We start from the raw sequence: 18,419 nt of genomic DNA, 5'->3' as shown, positions 1-18,419 counted from the left end.
CCTCAGACACAGAATCCACGTCACGCACTTGAGGGAGAGAGACAGAGAGACACCTGCAGACCTGCTTCACCATTTGTGAAGCTTTCCCTCTGCAGAGGGGGGACTGGGAACTTGAACCGGGGTCCTTGTGCACTGTAACATGTGCACTTGGCCAGGTGTGCCCACACAGCCCCACTAATAATTCTTAAGTTCTTTAAATTAAATTATCTAATCAAAGATATCCTCCTTTGTTAGAAGTCAGTTATTTCTGTCAGACTGTCATTGTCTTAGCCTCTCACACTGATTCTACCTAACTCACTCAAAAAACAGAATTCTTCCTTAAGTATCTGTGTAACTTGGGGTCTCTTGTTCCTTTCCTCTGAAGTTCTGCATGGCTTATTCATGGATGTTTATATATAAACCTCTCATAGTTTAGGGCCAATTGACATCTTTAGAGCTTTGCTCAATTATCCCCAATTACCAATAATCCACATGTGTGGTGTGCATAGAAATATCAGAAAATGTGCTGGGTTCGCAGAAGTAACAGGCAAGTGAAAAGCGGAAAAAAAAAAAGAGCTTCCAGATGTACTGGAGCAGATGTCACCAACAAAGTCATTTCAAAGTGTGTTCAGGGCAAGGCATAAAGGGCATAGGGCAGGAAAACAGAGTAAGGGAAGGGAGCATTTATGTAGATGGGACTAGTTATCCTGGAAGACATGCCCCCTGGAAGGGAGATTTACAGATGAGATAGGAGGCTGAAGACTGAGGAAGAGAGATTCAGTCAGCAAGAACCCAGGTTAATTAATGCAAAGGTCTGGATGAAAAGGTAGGTGGGTGTTCTCAAGGACAGACAGTTGTGGAGAGTAAGTGGCTTTGAGAGACCAAGGAGAGTGAGAGGAGTGGGAAAAGTGAAGTTTGGGGGCCTGGGAGATAGCATAATGTTTATGCTAAAGACTTTCATGCCTGAGGCTCCAAGGTGTCAAGTTCAGTTCCCTAGCCAGCACCACCATCAGTCAGAGCTGAGCGGTGTTATAGGAGGAATTAAAACAAGAAGAAGGAAATATGGAAGGAAGAAAGGAAAGGAGGAAGGGAGGGAAGGAAGGAGGAAGGGAGGGAGAGAGGGAGGGAAGGGGAATGGAAGAGAAAGCAAAGGAGAGAGAGAGAAAGGGAAGGAAGTAAAGAGAGAGGGAGGGAGGGAGGAAGAAAAGAAATAAAGAAGGAAAGAAAGGAGAAAAAGAGGAAGGAAAGAAAGAAGGAAAGAAGAAGGAGGGAAGGAAAGAAGAAAGGAAGGAAGAAGAAGTGGAAGTGAAAGGAAAGGAGGAAGAGAAGGAGGGAAAGAAAGAAGGAGAGAGAGAGAGGGAGGAAGAAAAGAAGGAAGGAGGGAGTCCGGTGGTAGCACAGGGGGTTAAGCTCAGGTAGCACAAAGCACAACGACCAGTGTAAGGATCCTGGTTCGAACCCCGGCTCCCCACCTGCAGGGGAGTCACTTCACAGGCGGTGAAGCAGGTCTGCAGGTGTCTATCTTTCTCTCCCCCTCTCTGTCTTCCCCTCCTCTCTCCATTTCTCTCTGTCCTATCCAACAACGACGACAACAACAATAATAACTACAACAATAAAACAACAAGGGCAACAAAAGGGAATAAGTAAGTAAATAAATAAATAAATATTTTAAAAAATTAAAAAGAAAAAAGAAAAGAAGGAAGGGAGGGAGAGAAGGAGGGAAGACAAGAGAGAGGGAAGGATGAAGAAAGGAAGAAGAAGTGGAAGAGAAAACAAAGGAGGAAGAGAAGGACCAAGAGAGTGAGGGAGGAAGAAAAGAAGGGAGGGAGGGAAGAAGGGACAGACAGAGGGAGGGAAGGGGAGAGGAAGGAAAGAAGGAGGAAGGAAGGAAGGAAGGAAGGAAGGAGGAAGTAAGGAAGGAAGGATGGAAGGAAGGAGGAAGGAAGGAAGGAGGAAGGAAGGAAGGAAGGAAGGAGGAAGGAGGGAAGGAAGCAAGGAAGGAAGGAAGGAAGGAAGGAAGGAGGAAGGAAGGAAGGAAGGAAGGAAGGAGGAAGGAAGGAAGGAAGGAAGGAGGAAGGAAGGAAGCAAGGAAGGAAGGAAGGAGGAAGGAAGGAAGGAGGAAGGAAGGAAGGAAGGAGGAAGGAAGGAGGAAGGAAGGAAGGAGGAAGGAAGGAAGGAAGGAAGGAGGAAAGAGGGAAGGAAGCAAGGAAGGAAGGAAGGAAGGAAGGAGGAAGGAAGGAAGGAAGGAAGGAGGAAGGAAGGAAGGAAGGAGGAAGGAAGGAAGGAAGGAAGGAAGGAAGGAAGGAAGGAGGAAGGAAGGAAGGAGGAAGGAAGGAAGGAAGGAAGGAGGAAGGAAGGAAGGAAGCAAGGAAGGAAGGAAGGAAGGAGGAAGGAAGGAAGCAAGGAGGAAGGAAGGAAGGAGGAAGGAAGGAAGGAAGGAAGGAAGGAAGGAGGAAGGAAGGAAGGAAGGATGGAAGGAAGGAGGAAGGAAGGAAGGAAGGAAGGAGGAAGGAGGGAAGGAAGCAAGGAAGGAAGGAAGGAAGGAGGAAGGAAGGAAGGAAGGAAGGAGGAAGGAAGGAAGGAAGGAAGGAAGGAGGAAGGAAGGAAGCAAGGAAGGAAGGAAGGAAGGAGGAAGGAAGGAAGGAGGAAGGAAGGAAGGAAGGAAGGAAGGAAGGAGGAAGGAAGGAAGGAAGCAAGGAAGGAAGGAAGGAAGGAAGGGGGAAGGAAGGAAGGAAGCAAGGAGGAAGGAAGGAAGGAGGAAGGAAGGAAGGAAGGAGGAAGGAAGGAAGGAAGGAAGGAGGAAGGAAGGAAGGAAGCAAGGAAGGAAGGAAGGAAGGAAGCAAGGAAGGAAGCAAGCAAGGAAGGAAGGAAGGAAGGAGGAAGGAAGGAAGGAAGGAAGGATGAAGGAAGCAAGGAAGGAAGGAAGGAAGGAAGCAAGGAAGGAAGGAAGGAAGGAAGGAGGAAGGAAGGAAGCAAGGAAGGAAGGAAGGAGGAAGGAAGGAAGCAAGGAAGGAAGGAAGGAAGGAGGAAGGAAGGAAGGAGGAAGGAAGGAAGGAAGCAAGGAAGGAAGGAAGGAAGCAAGGAAGGAAGGAAGGAAGGAGGAAGGAAGGAAGGAAGGAAGGAGGAAGGAAGGAAGCAAGGAAGGACGGAAGGAGGAAGGAAGGAAGGAGGAAGGAAGGAAGGAAGCAAGGAAGGAAGCAAGCAAGGAAGGAAGGAGGAAGGAAGGAAGGAAGGAAGGAAGGAGGAAGGAAGGAAGCAAGGAAGGAAGGAAGGAGGAAGGAAGGAAGGAAGCAAGGAAGGAAGCAAGCAAGGAAGGAAGGAAGGAAGCAAGGAAGGAAGGAAGGAAGGAGGAAGGAAGGAAGCAAGCAAGGAAGGAAGGAAGCAAGCAAGGAAGGAAGGAAGGAAGGAGGGAGGAAGGAAGGAAGCAAGGAAGGAAGGAAGGAGGAAGGAAGGAAGGAGGAAGGAAGGAAGGAGGGAGGAAGGAAGGAAGGAAGGAGGGAGGAAGGAAGGAAGGAAGGAGGAAGGAAGGAAGGAGGAAGGAAGGAAGCAAGGAAGGAAGGAAGGAAGCAAGGAAGGAAGGAAGGAAGGAGGAAGGAAGGAAGGAGTAAGGAAGGAAGCAAGGAAGGAAGGAAGGAGGAAGGAAGGAAGGAGGAAGGAAGGAAGCAAGCAAGGAAGGAAGGAAGGAGGAAGGAAGGAAGCAAGGAAGGAAGGAAGGAAGGAGGAAGGAAGGAAGGAGGAAGGAAGGAAGGAAGCAAGGAAGGAAGCAAGCAAGGAAGGAAGGAAGGAAGCAAGGAAGGAAGGAAGGAGGAAGGAAGGAAGCAAGCAAGGAAGGAAGGAAGCAAGGAAGGAAGGAAGGAAGCAAGGAAGGAAGGAAGGAAGGAAGGAGGAAGGAAGGAAGGAGGAAGGAAGGAGAGAGGGAGGAAGGAAGGAAGGAAGGAAGGAAGGAGGAAGGAAGGAGGGAGGAAGGAAGGAAGGAAGGAGGAAGGAAGGAAGGAGGAAGGAAGGAAGGAGGAAGGAAGGAAGGAAGGAAGGAGGAAGGAAGGAAGCAAGGAAGGAAGGAAGGAAGGAGGAAGGAAGGAAGGAGGAAGGAAGGAGAGAGGGAGGAAGGAAGGAAGGAAGGAGGAAGGAAGGAAGGAGGAAGGAAGGAAGGAAGGAAGGAAGGAGGAAGGAAGGAAGGAGGAAGGAAGGAAGCAAGGAAGGAAGCAAGCAAGGAAGGAAGGAAAGAAGGAGGAAGGAAGGAAGGAGGAAGGAAGGAAGGAAGGAGGGAGGAAGGAAGGAAGGAAGGAAGGAGGAAGGAAGGAAGGAGGAAGGAAGGAAGCAAGGAAGGAAGGAAGGAAGGAGGAAGGAAGGAAGCAAGGAAGGAAGGAAGGAGGAAGGAAGCAAGGAAGGAAGGAAGGAAGGAAGGAGGAAGGAAGGAAGGAAGGAGGAAGGAAGGAAGGAGGGAGGAAGGAAGGATGGAGGAAGGAAGGAAGGAGGGAGGAAGGAAGGAAGGAGGAAGGAAGGAAGGAGGAAGGAAGGAAGGAGGAAGGAAGGAAGCAAGCAAGGAAGGAAGGAAGGAGGAAGGAAGGAAGGAAGCAAGCAAGCAAGGAAGGAAGGAAGGAAGGAGGAAGGAAGCAAGGAAGGAAGGAAGGAAGGAGGAAGGAAGGAAGGAGGAAGGAAGGAAGGAAGGAGGAAGGAAGGAAGGAGGAAGGAAGGAAGGAAGGAAGGAGGAAGGAAGGAAGCAAGGAAGGAAGGAAGGAAGGAAGGAAGCAAGGAAGGAAGCAAGCAAGGAAGGAAGGAAGGAAGGAGGAAGGAAGGAAGGAAGGAAGGAAGGAGGAAGGAAGGAAGGAAGGAAGGAAGGAGGAAGGAAGGAAGGAAGGAAGGAGGAAGGAAGGAAGGAAGGAAGGAAGGAAGGAAGGAGGAAGGAAGGAAGGAGGAAGGAAGGAAGGAAGGAGGGGGCTGAAATGGGTAAAGGTCATATCATGCTTGACATAAAGACCCATAAGGATTTCCCTGATCAGTGACCCATGTCTTGGTTCATCTGTCTTTGTACGTCTTTTTTTTAAAAAATATTTTCATATATATATATATATGTATATATATATATATATATATATATATATATATATATATATATTTACTCCCTTTTGTTGCCCTTGTTATTTTATTGTTGTAGTTATTATTGTTGTTGTTATTGATGTCATCATTGTTGGATAGGACAGAGAGAAATGGAGAGAGGAGGGGAAGACATAGAGGAGGAGAGAAAGACAGACACCTGCAGACCTGCTTCATCGCCTGTGAATAGACTTCCCTGCAGGTGGGGAGCCAGGGGCTCAAACCAAGATCCTTACACTGGTCCTTGCGCTTTGTGCCACGTGCACTTAACCTGCTGAGCTACAGCCTGACTCCTGTCTTTGTACATCTTAACCCCTCCTGTCAAACAACTCCTACTGACAGTGCAGAACGACATTCTGACTCACTCTGAACCTCTCTTTCCCTCAGTATAATACAATCTCTTGAAGAAACACTCAAGGAAGAAAACATAAAGCGGGTTTGAGCAGAGGTTATTTCAAGTGAAATGCTCACCTAAGGCAGATTACTGTTTTAAAAACCTTTGTCTTGGCTGGATATATATTTATTTTAGTATTGTTATTATCTTTATTTATGTATTGGATAGAGACAGCCATAAATTGAGAGGGGAAAAGTGAAGGAGGGAGGGAGGGAGGCAGAGAGAGAGAGAGAGAGTGACAGAGACAGAGAGAGAGAGACACAGAGAGAGAAAGAACCTGGAGCCCTGCTTCACACTTGCAAAGGTTTCCCCTTGCAGGTGGGGACCGGGGCTCGAACCTGGGTCCTTGTGCATTGTAACATGTGTGTTCAACCAGGTGTGTCACCACCGGGCTCCTTGACTGACTAGATATTTAGAACCTTTCCCAGGAGATGGGCACTTGTCAGTAACCCTCCCTCCTGCACATACCTTTAATTAAAATAGCTTCCTAAATATCAGAGAAATTTTCCTGCTAAAAATTGACAGTAGGGTGCAGGGGGAGATAGCATAACGGTTATGCAAAGAGACTTCATGCCTGAGGCCGCAAGGTCCCAGGTTCAATCCCCAGCACCACCATATGCCAGATATGAGCAGCACTCTGATAAAAATAACAATAGGGAGTCGGGTGGTAGCTCAGCAAGTTAAGTGCAGGTGGCGCAAAAGCACAAGGACCAGCATAAGGATCCTGGTTTGAGCCCCCCTTCCCCCCCTGCTTCCCACCTGCAGGGGAGTTGATTCACAGGTGGTGAAGTAGGTCTGCAGGTATCTATCTTTCTCTCCCCTCTCTGTCTTCGCCTCCTCTCTCCATTTCTCTCTGTCCTATCCAACAAAAACGACATCACTAATAACTACAACAATAAAACAACGGCAAAAAAGGGAATAAATAAATAAATATTAAAATAATAATGATAATAATAGTGCAGTAAAAGAGGTATCATACTTTTGACTTTTGCTTTTTAAAAAATATTTTTTGTAAATATTTATTTATTCCCTTTTGTTGTCCTTTTTTTAAATTGTTGTAGTTATTATTGTTGTCATCATTGTAGGATAGGACAGAGAGAAATGGAGATAAGGGAGGGAGAGAGAAAGATAGACACCTGCAGACCTGCTTCACCGCCTGTGAAGAGATTCCCCTGCAGGTGGGGAGCCCTGGGCTCAAACCAAGATCCTTATGCAGGTCCTTGTGCTTTGGGCCACGTGCTCTTAACCCACTGTGCTACTGCCTGACTCTTGACTTTTGCTTTTTTAAGCATAGTACTTCATTATAATATATATGTTTCAGGTGTATGTCACTGAAAAGAAACATTATACTAGACACATCAAGTCCTATATCACATCAACTTAATTCCTTAAAGTCTAATTAGATGTGTGTTTTTTTTTTTCCTCCAGGGTTATTTCTGGGGCTCGGTTCCTGCACTCAGATTCACTGCTCCTGGACACCATTTTTTCCCATTTTGTTGCCCTTGTTGTTGTTGTTGTTATTGTAGCCTTTGCTGTTATCATTTTTGGATAGGACAGAGAGAAATGGAGACAGGAGGGGAAGACAGAGAGGGGGAAAGAAAGACACCTGCAGATGTGCTTCACCGCTTGTGAAGTGACTCCCCTGCAGATGGGGAGCCAGAGGCTAGAACCAGAATCCTTATGCTGGTCTTTGCACTTTGCGTCCTGTGCAGTTAACTCGCTATGCTACTGCCCGGCCCCCTAATTCTATTCTTTACTGTACATTTGCCCCCTTGTCCTGACTTTACCACTCTTCTTCCCATTTCTGGTAACTACCTAATCATTCTTCAAGTTCTTTCTTTTTTTTTTTCTCTTTGCTTAATGTACTTATTTTTAACTTTGAGTCCACTCAACAAGAGAACACTTAAATAAAATTGTTTTACTGTCATGTAATTTAATTTTTCTTAGTTCAGACACAAGCAACCTATGGAAAAATATTAATAAATACCCTGGACTAAAAATAAATGATAAGACATATGATTTTAAAAGTATATTTTTGAGTGGTGGTAGAAAAGTATATTTTGGTAGACAGCTTAATGCAAAGAGACTCTCATGCTGAGGTTCCTAAGTCCCAGGTTCAATCCCCCCACCAACATCAGCATAAGCCAGAGCAGAACATTGCTCTGGTGGGGGTGGGGGGAGGTATATTTTTTGCAAAAGAAAAGAATTACTTTCCCCAAAATGTCATCCCAAATTCTCAGTGATACCTCAGTCTGATGAATACAGAAATTGTATGTTTTATTTATTTTTTTCAAAAATATTTATTTTATCATTTATTTATTTTTCCCTTTTGTTGCCCTTATTTGTTTTATTGTTGTTGTAGTTATTATTGTTGTTGTTATTGATATTGTTGTTAATAGATAGGACAGAGAGAAATGGAGAGAGGAGGGGAATACAGAAAGGAGAGAAAGATAGACACTTGCAGACCTGTTTCACTGCCTGCAAAGCGCCCTGAACCAGGATCCTTAAGCCAGTCCTTATGCTTTGCACCACGTGTGCTCAACCCACTGTGCTACCGCCTGAGTCCCGTACATTTTATTTCTACGTGATATCTAGTTTTCACAAAACAGGATTTTCTTTCTATGCTACCTTCAGAATCAAGCTCACTTTTCTTTACAGTTTCGTCATATTCTACAGGCTGAAATAAAGTCTTCAAGCAGGCTCTAATGCCCTGCCATTAGGTCAGTCTGTCAGCCTGTTTCCCGCCTTCCGTTTCTTCTAGCTGTGAGGTCCCAGATGCAGACACACCAATTACATCCACCAAGAATAGGCTCCATTTCTGTCAGGCTCATGTTGACAAGCAAGTGTACAGCACACTGCTAAAGCATTTGAAGTATATATTTGAGGGAGTCGACCGGTAGTGCAGCGGGTTAAGTGTATGTGGCACAAAGCGCAAGGACTGGTTAGGATCCTGGTTCAAGCCCCCGGTTCCCTATCTGCAGGGGAGTCACTTCACAGGTGGTGAAGCAGGTCTGCAGGTGTCTCTCTGTCTCTCTTCCTCTCTATCTCCCCCTTATCTCTCAATTTCTCTCTGTCTCTATCGAATAACAAATAAAATAATAATTAAAATAAGTATATATTTAAGCTTTTATTGACAAAGTAGCTTTAACCACTGCCCACGTCATCTATACATTCAAATGACCACCATCTTCTCATAGCCTCCTGTGAACCAAAGAGTTTAGAAACTCACTTGCCACTGACAGGTCTCTATCTTTTCTTGGTAACCAAATACTATGAATATCCTTGGAATTTATTTCCCTCTCTCCACCAAACGGTAGAAATGCCTTTCCCTGGATTTGAGGGAGTCCCTGTGCATCTTTTGTAGGACCGTGTAAAGAATGCAGGTGGGCTACAAGAGGTGAAGCAGGTCTGCAGGTGTCTTTCTCTTCCCCTCTCTGTCTTCCCCTCCTCTCTCCATTTCTCTCTGTCCTATCCAACAACAACAACAGCTATAACAACAATAACAATAACCACAACAAGAGCAACAAAATGGGGAAAATAGCCTCCAGGAGCAGTGGATTCATAGGCAAAAAAAAAAAAAAAAAAAGAACACAGGTGGGCCATTGATAATCAGAAAGGCCTATATGCAAGGGTAGAATTTCTAAACTACTGAATTTTCATAAGCGAGAGAGTCTGCCATCAGCATGCTGACTTATTTTTCTGTTTTTTGTCTTCATCATCTCCATTTTAGTGTAAATGAAGCTTTCCAGTCCTATTTGGACTAGAAGCAAAAGTTACCCAGGAACCTGTATGAAATCACTGAGTTCAAGTGTCCTCTGGTGGCCGGTCTTTGCAATGCCATCAGATCCTCATGAAAGTCTGAACTACATCCTCACACATAAAATGATGCAATGCCGTGGGGAGCCATTAGATTTTATAACTGAACAGTTACTCTGATGTTAGGACAACATTCCGACATATAGCCTTGTTTGCAGTGGCATCATAAGCAGGACCTTGTTTCTGTCAATAAAACCACAATATACCCTCTCTCGTGTCCAGTTTAGGAATGGGCCCAGATATAAGGAAAAGTAGCCTCTGTGCAATATGGATACTGTAAAATTGTAAGGAGGTAGAAACGGGCTGAAAATTTGGCCGTAAGGAAATGTTAGCAATGGATATTAGGACTACATGATTGACTAATTCTCACATAGAGGCAGATTCTTTTCCTATTTTGGAAAAATATGTTTCTGAAACAAATTGTATAAAATTTTGAAACCATTACTTGAATTAGTTTTTTAGTCCTCATTGGTTCTGTGCTTTAGAAGTTTAAAGAGTTACTAAAATCTGGGTTGATGGAAACAGGCTGGGAGGTGCGGATCCATAAACCAACACCCATGTACAACAGAGAAGCAATTACAGAAGTCAGACCTCCCACCTTCTGCTCCCCATAAAGAATTTTGGTTCATCCTCCCAGAGAGGTAAAGAACAGGGAAGCTTCCAGTGGAGGGGAGGGGACAGGGAACTCTGGTGGTGGGAACTGTGTGGAATTGTACTCCTGTTATCTCACAGTCTTGTCAGTCATTATTAAATCACTAATTTAAAAAGGAGGAGGGAATCATGGTTGATTTTGAAATGCCCCTTGTTTGCCTATAAAAAGAAAGAAAGGAAGAAGAAAGGAAGAAAGGAAAGAAGGAAGGAAGGAAGGAAGGAAGGAAGGTAGGAAGGAAGGAAGGAAGGAAGGAAGGAAGGAAGGAAGGAAGGAAGGAAGGAAGGAAGGGCTGAGAGAGCACAGACCTTTGAGTCATCTAATTTGATCTTTGGAACCATCTGCACTGTTTCTGTCTCTGCCTCTGTCATTCTCTGTCTGTCTCTAGCTCCTCTCTCTGCCTCTCTCCCCTGCCCTCCCGTGAAATTAGATCTCATGTAAAATAAATAGATAACTAATAAAAATAAACGTGTACAGGGCTATTACTAGTAAATTCATGATCACTCCCAAACATTGCTAAGAATACGATCTGCATGCAGTTACGAAGGAATACAAGCAGTTAGAAAACTATCTCTCTAGAGGTTTCCACACTTTCGTGAGAACTTTCCTTCAGATCTACAAGTAGCATGAACATATAATCGAACAACAGGACTGATTTTGAGCATGAGAGAACAAACTTTCTGAAGGGAGTATTAATAAGAGGAATGATGACCAGTGTGTCCTGGAACCTCCACTCCCCAGATCCCTGCCCCACTAGGGAAAGAGAGAAACAGGCTGGGGTGTGGATCCATTTGCCAACACCCATGTCCAGCAGAGAGCAATTACAGAAGCCAGAACTCCCACCTTCTGCTCCCCATAAAGAATTCTGGTTCATCCTCCCAGAGGGATAAAGGATAGGGAAGCTTCCCATGGAGGGGATGGGACATGGAGCTCTGGTGGTGGGAACTGTGTGGAACTGTATGCCTTTTATCAACAATCCTCTTCATCATTATGAAATCACTAATAAAAAAATCAAATACTATTAACTGTAAACCCCATCAATCTGACCTAAGACCTATGTCTATTCATATTTAGAACAGGAACCTCTGAGTCCCTGTCAGTCTGAGCTCGCAGTCCATGGTCACAGCTGGGAACAGTCTAGGCTGCACTCATTTCAGGAACCATCTTCCTCAAATGGCAGAGTATGTTAACCTAGTCTCCCTTCAGAGAGCAGGGCAGTCCCTACCACTGTTGGTCTACACTGAAGGAAATATCCTGGAGAGGCCCACAATCGGGTCCGTGATGCTGTTCCTGATGGAGATGACCAGTGATGGAGAGAGGGAACTGTTAGAGGTCTAGGTCCGTCAAATCTGTGTGGGAATGGCAGGATTCCCTGAGTAGGGCCCTTGATGATGGGGGCCTGGTAGCTGAGAGCTTCTCTCTGCACTGATCCAGTTTTCTAGTCCTGTTCCCAACTCTGACACCATCTCCTCAGACAATATCTTTACCCACCTGCATGTTAGCTGTTGGGCTCAGGCAAAAATTAGTAAAGTCATAGGCTCCTTGGACTATCCCTAAAATAGACTTCCTAGCTTCTTTCAACATAAAGACCCCAAATCTCATCTGCTATATTCTTAACTTTAGGTTTCCTGATTATCAAACAATTGGTTCTGCTTCATATCTTAATGTTTTCAGCCGCCAAGTTGCAGATGCTACCATGACTCTAATATGACTTCCCTGGGCAGAGGACCTCACCAATGTGCCCAGCAACCTCTCCTTCCCAGAGCTCTGCTCCACTAGGGAAAGACAGAAACAGGCTGGGAGGTGGCTCCACCTGCCAACACCCATATCCAGCAGAGAAGCAATTACAGAAGCCAGACCTCCCACCTTCTGCTCCCCATAAAGAATTTGGGTCCATCCTCCCAGAGGGATAAAGAATAGGGAAGCTTCCAGTGGAGGAGACGGGACAGGGAACTCTGGTGGTGTGAACTGTGTGGAATTGTACCCCTGTGATCTTACAGTCTTTTTCATCATTACTAAATCACTAATAAATTTTTTTTAAAAAGAGTAGTGGTGAGTAAGGTGTCTCCCTAGTCTAGTGTTTCCCTCTCCCTGGGTGGGCTATAGGTTTGCTTACAACCAGGAGGGTGTTTGCACCAATTCACCTGAAGTGACAGACTCCGTGATGTTTAGGTTGTTGAGAGACAGCCCCAGAGACTGCCGTGAAGAGGAGGAGGAAGCTGTGCTGGAGGAGTCTGAGGGAGGGCGAGCAGGCTTCCCTGTGTTGCCTGTTTCCGCCTTCAACCGGTCATTCTCAGCCTTCAGTATCTCGATTTCATTCTGTTGAGGAGATGGGAAATAAGACTGTCACCGAGCTGGCTTGGGAACAACACTGGATTCTTTTATCACAGGGAATCTGCTTCCTTTCTGTTGTTGTTAGCATAAAGCATATGCTCCGCCCAGGTCAAACAGGGATGTCAGGAAATTGTGAGGAGTCTCACAAAGCACCCTGCATTCCTGATACTATGGCCTATCTACATAATCACTGTTTTGCCTGAAAGATCCCCACCCATTCCATTCCTTTGATCTATCTTCTTTCTACCCTCAAGACCCACCCTGCCTCCAGGGTATTATTAATCCTATCAGTTAAAACCCTAGCAACAGTTGTTAAGTAAGTTCCTACATTACCATTCCCCTTTTGCCTTTCTCTGCCCCTTTCCTAGCCATTTCCATTTCCGACTTGCCACTTCCGGGTCTGCCCTTTAAAAGCCTGGGCTCTCTGATCAATAAAGATATTGCATTGCCTCGCCGCCATGTGTTTGGTTCCTGAGTCATCTCCCTACTGTTGCTGAGTGAGTAACAGCCCAGCCTGACTACGGTTGCGTTCTCTCCAACCCAGAGAGTACTCGCCTTAGAAGAGGCACCCCCACGCTAGCCCTGCACAGGGAAGAATGGAGATGGAATTGACAGAGAGGGGGAGAGAAAGACAGACACCTATAGACCTGCTTCACTGCTTGTGAAGCGACCCCCCTGCAGGTGGGGATCCAGGGGCTCTAACCAGGATCCTTACGCAGGTCCTTGCACTTTGCGCCATGTGCACTTAACCCTCTGAGCTACTACCTGACCCTCTAATTTCCTTCTTTATTTATTTCCTTCTTTATCTATTCTCCTCCTAGCTTGGGATTTCATGTTTAGTGATTTTTTTTGTTGATTTAGTGAATTCTCACACATCTGAATTTTGTCCACGGATTTGACCTGCTTTTCTTTTTTTTTCTTTTTTTTCTTATTTATTTCCCTTTTGTTGCCCTTATTTTTTTATTGTTGTTGTAGTTATTATTGTTATTGTCGATGTCATCATTTTTGGATAGGACAGAGAGAAATGAAGAGAGGAGGGGAAGACAGAGAGGGAGAGACAAAGACAGACACCTGCAGACCTGCTTCACCACCTGTGAAGTGACTCCCCTGCAGGTGGGGAGCCGGGGGCTCAGACCTTATGTATCCTTATGCCAGTCCTCACACTTTGCGCCACATGCGCTTAACCGGCTGCACTACCGCCAACCCCCCTAATTTTTTTTAATTATCTTTGTTTCTTTATTGGATAGCACATGTGTACTCAACCAGGAGTGCCACCCCCTGGCCACCTACCTCTGTTATCTTACCTTGGAAATCACTCATATTTCTTTTTTTAAAAAAGAGGTGGGGTGAGGCAGGTGGTGATACACCTGGTTGACTGCATGTGTTATAATACATAAGGACCCTGGTTTAAGGCCCTGGGTCCCACCTGCAGGGGGAAAGCTTTACAAGTGGTGAAGCAGGACTGCCAGTGTCTCTCTGTCTCTCTCCCTCTCTATCTCCCCTTCCCTCTCAGTTACTGGTTGTCTATCCAATACACAAATAAAGATAATAAAAAATATTTTTAAAAACAGATGAAAGGATTAAATTTAAAAAAGAAATGAGTTACAGAGACTGAAGAAGCAGAAGGCATGGGAGTGAGTGTGAGAGCTGCCTTTGTGGTAGGCGAGAGAAACCCAGGAGCAGCACTGTTTGTCAGTCTCTCCCTTCAGTTTGTCCTTTGAAGGTCTCTCAGCACTGACCTGCATCCGGTTCATGGCTTCGCGGATCTGGTCCAGATGATGAGCAGAGCTGAGAGCCTCCAGCCGGATATCTGTTAATTTTAATTCCTTTTCTCTGAGCTCACTCTTTAGCTGCAGAATTATCTCTGCCTCAGCCTCTGTGCATTCACAGATCCTGAAGAAGGAAATATGCAAATCAGCAGGAGGAGGAGGGCAGGGAGGGGGGAATGGGAAACCAGAGGATTAGGAAAGAAGCAACAGCTTCTTTTGAAAGCTGAACCAAAACATTAGCCAGCAGGCACAGAAATGATGTGCTGCTGGCAAGACCTAGAGAAAAGGAAAAAGGGTTTTATAGACAGTAATACAGTCACCGGGCTCAAAACTGAACACAGTAGCTGTAGTTTCCTCTTCATCTTTTCTTGCTCTATTCTAAAGTTTGAAAACCATCTAACATTAGATAATCTGCCCCATTAAGGAAAGACAGAAACAGGCTGGGGGTGTGGATCCACCTGCTAACACCCATGTCCAGCAGAGAAGCAATTACAGAAGCCAGACCTCCCACCTTCTGCTCCCCATAAGGAATCTTGGTCCATCCTATCCTAGGAGGGTAAAAAAAAGGGAAGCTTCCAATGGAGGGGGTGGAACACCGAACTCTGGTGGTGGGAACTGTGTGAAATTGTATCCCTGTTATCTTACAGACTTGTTAATTATTATTAAACCACTAACAAAAATTCAGAAAAAAAATAAAGTTCAAAATTCCTTATAATACTTATAAGGCTAATAGTGCTTACTTTATCTCATTCTATAATTTTCCAATTAACAACTTATTTTTCCTTAAAATTCAGTCTAAGAGACTGACATTTTTCTTTCTTTTTTTTTTTTCTCACCAGAGGCCTGCTCAGCTTAGGCTCATGATGGTGCTGGGAACTGAACCTGGGACACGGGAGTTTTAGGTACAAAAGTCTTTTTGCAGAACCACTATGCTCTCTCCTCAACCCCCTGATTAATCTCTACTTGCAACATGGGAGATATTCTTTTTTTTTTAACATGCAATTGCTATGTCTTTAAAACACTAATTTCCCCTTTTATAAGACCTTATGTAACCTTATTTGCCCCCATGCAGTCCTCAAGTGACCATGCAAATCCAATATAAATATTTTAAACAATAAATCAGAGAGATTAGCTAAGGACATTTAAATAATGAATGAGGGTTATATAATCCCCCTGGTAGGCTCAGCTGATTTAGGAGATCATAGCCAATAAAGCTAAACAACAACTCAACACACAAGTTAGTCAGAGGTTACTCAAAGGTCATTGACGTCCTGTCTCTGGAGCTGTTTTATAATAGGTTGATAGGAACTATTTCAAAAGACATCCTTTCTCTTAGGGACTATGTTTTCCCTTTTAAATGTGGGGACTATGACAAAATGATAGTGCTATGTTCTGCTTCCCTTAGAAATCAAGTTAGGAGGCTGGATGGTGGCACACCAGCTTAAGCACAAATACCACTATAAGCAAGGACAGGGGTTCGAGCCCCCACTCCCCATCTGCGGGGGGGGGGGCACTTCACAAGCTTTGAAGCAGTTCAGCAGGTGTCTATCTTTCTCTTTCCTTCTCTATCTACCCCATCCCTCTCAATTTCTCTCTGTTCTGTCAAATAAAAATAGAAAGCATAAAAATGAAGGGAAAAAAAAGGCTACCAGAAGCAGTTGATTTGTAGTGTAGGCACCAAGTCCCAGCAATAACCCTGGTGGCAATTAAAAAAAGAAGAAGAAATGAAACAGAATGAAATGATCAAGATACATAGGATGTAGTAGTGTCCTGAATCATCCTGTATGGCATTTGCTCTGTCTGAGAGTTCTATGTTAGATACTGTTCAGACAAGAAAAGAATAAGATTTAAGTATCAAGATATCAGAATACATGATCCTCTCATTTAAAGAGTTTCATTCTTTTTTTTAAATTTATTTTTATTTATTTATTCCATTTTGTTGCCCTTGTTGTAGTTATTATTGATGTCCTCGTTGTTGGATAGGACAGAGAGAAATGGAGAGAAGAGGGAAAGACAGAGAGGAGGAGAGAAAGACAGACACCTGCAGACCTGCTTCACCACTTGTGAAGCAACTCCCCTGCAGGTGGGGAACTGGGGGCTTGAACCGGGATCTTTCCGCCGGTCCATGCTCTTTGTGCCACATGTGCTTAACCTGCTGCGCTACCGCCTGACTCCCTTAAAGTGTTTCATTCTTATAAACATCAAATAGTGGGCCACTGGGGCCAGGTGATGGCCTGGTCATGTCACAGTGCACAAAGTTCCCTGGTCCCCACCTGCAGGGGGAAAGCTTCATGAGTATTGAAGCAGGGCTGCAGGTGTCTGTCTCTCTCCCTATCTCCCTTGCCCCTCTCAATTTCTCTCTGTCTCAATCCAGTAATAAATATTTAAAAAAAAATAGCAGGCTATTACAGAAAGGCTACAAGTGATTATCTAATAAGATTAAAGACAAATGGACTGTGATTTGGTTTGAGGAACCGAAATTGAGCTCAGAATCAGAAAGACAGAGGAGGTTCATACCTTCACACAACATGCAAATGGTTTTAGAGAGAAAGCAACAACACACACTGCAAGGTTAGAACTGGGATCCTTGAGGCTCTCATGCATCACACTCCATTTTACCGGGATCTGTGCTTGTAAGTCACTGGGCCATTTTGTCGTTTCTTTGGTGGCCAGACAAGGGGTAACCTGCATTCAGAGCCAGTTTGACAGGTGCATGACAAAGGCAAGTTGGACAGAAGGGAGAAAAGTGATTCATAAGAGTGGAGAGTGAGATTAAGAGACACGCAAATGCAACACTACGTGAGGAATGGAAGATGAATAAACGCCCCCTGCCCTTCTTGAAGAAGGGTTGGATATGACTGGCAGAGGAGTGACACTGTGGTTGTGAACTTATTTATTTATTCATTATTGGATAGAGACAGAGAGAAATTGAGAGGGGTGGGGAGATAGAGAGGGAGAGAGACAGAGAGACACCTGCAGCCCTGCTTCACCACTCATGAAGCTTTCCCCCTGCAGGTGGGGGACCAAGGGTTTGAACCCGGGTCCTAGGTCACTGTAATGTGTGCGCTCAACCAGGTGCGCCACCATCTTGGCCCCGTGGTTGTGCACTTCTGAGCTTCGGACAAAAGGCCTCTTATGTTTTGCTAAAGGAGTAACTTACGCTGAGGTGGACTGTGAGGGCTTCATGGAGGCTGAGCTGCAGTCACCAGCATTGTGGGCCAATTTTGGGGAGGCCGGGAGGGAGGAATCTGTTAGTTCTTCAATGTCTGAGTGGGAGGAAGGCGGCTTGGTGGACTTCTTCTTCCCAAAGGCTTGCTTGAATGAGCTTCTCAGCTGAAAGACAGATAGCAATGGTCTCTCACAGTCTAACTGGGCCTTGACTGAGGTCTGCTTTAGAAGGTTAGTTGGCTACTGACATTCTAGCCACTGCCTAGGGCTCAGTATCTTTAAACAGAATACTAACAAGTGCAACACAGAATGTCTAGAAATAACTGATACCGGGAGTCGGGCGGTAGCGCAGCTGGTTAAGGGCAGGTGGCACAAAGCGTAAGGACCAGCTTAAGGATCCTGGTTGGAGCCCCCGGCTCCCCACCTGCAGGGGAGTCTCTTCACAGGTGGTGAAGCAGGTCTTCAGGTATTTATCTTTCTCTCCTCCTCTCTGTCTTCCCCTCCTCTCTCCATTTCTCTCTGTCCTATCCAACAACGATGACATCAATAATAACTACAACTATAATCAAGGACAGGGGTTTGAGCCCCCACTCCCCATCTGCAGGGGGGGACACCATAAGGGCAACAAAAGGGAATAAATAAATATTTTTTAAAAAAGAAATAATTGATACCATGGTTTGTGTCTTTTTGTTGGTTTGTTTTTTTGCTGTTGTCATATTCTTGTATTAATCCAGCATAGTGGAGACATGAAAGCCTTTTACACAGTGCAGGGTCAAGGCGTGGCCATCAGAGCACTCATTTAAAACTAAGTACCTTGAAGGGAATCTCAGACCCCAATGCGTCTCTCTTCAAGGTAATTTGTTTTAAATGGCCACTTTAGCACTATAGTCAAGTCAGGTCCTGCTGACAGTCTCTACTTTAAAAAAAAAAAAAAGCAATCTGAAATCAAACTCACCTCACCCTCCATTAATTTTGATTTTTTTTTTCTATTCAAAATTTCCATTCCCAGACTATTCAATACTGGAATTGGCATTCCTACAGCTCTATTCATACAGTTTTTTTTTAATGTTCTCTTTAAAGTCAGAGATTAAAATTAAAAGACACAAAGAAAATACATACAAAGTAATTTTTTTTAAGGTATAAGAGCCTACTGCCAAATGAATAGCATTCATGCCAAGGCAGGGTACTTGTTTATAGATGCATGCCAAATTGTCCA

The 18,419-nt window shown here is 44.7% G+C and overlaps 1 protein-coding gene across 6 annotated transcripts in view; it reads right to left on the bottom strand.

Annotated features, from left to right (window-relative positions):
• Positions 1-18,419, bottom strand: part of NAV3 (neuron navigator 3) — a 666,403-nt gene that overhangs the window by 40,441 nt on the left and 607,543 nt on the right. For all 6 annotated transcript variants that reach the window (XM_060191355.1, XM_060191352.1, XM_060191353.1 and 3 more), the window contains 3 exons: positions 17,196-17,368; positions 14,006-14,159; positions 12,077-12,251 (listed from right to left, as the gene is read on the bottom strand). In XM_060191355.1, the coding sequence (XP_060047338.1) occupies positions 12,077-12,251; positions 14,006-14,159; positions 17,196-17,368 (502 nt within the window). The remainder of the gene's footprint in view (positions 1-12,076; positions 12,252-14,005; positions 14,160-17,195; positions 17,369-18,419) is intronic.

Source organism: Erinaceus europaeus, chromosome 5, assembly GCF_950295315.1.
Source record: "Erinaceus europaeus chromosome 5, mEriEur2.1, whole genome shotgun sequence".
Classification (NCBI taxonomy): domain Eukaryota; kingdom Metazoa; phylum Chordata; class Mammalia; order Eulipotyphla; family Erinaceidae; genus Erinaceus; species Erinaceus europaeus.
This window is presented reverse-complemented; position numbering and strand designations above follow the sequence as displayed.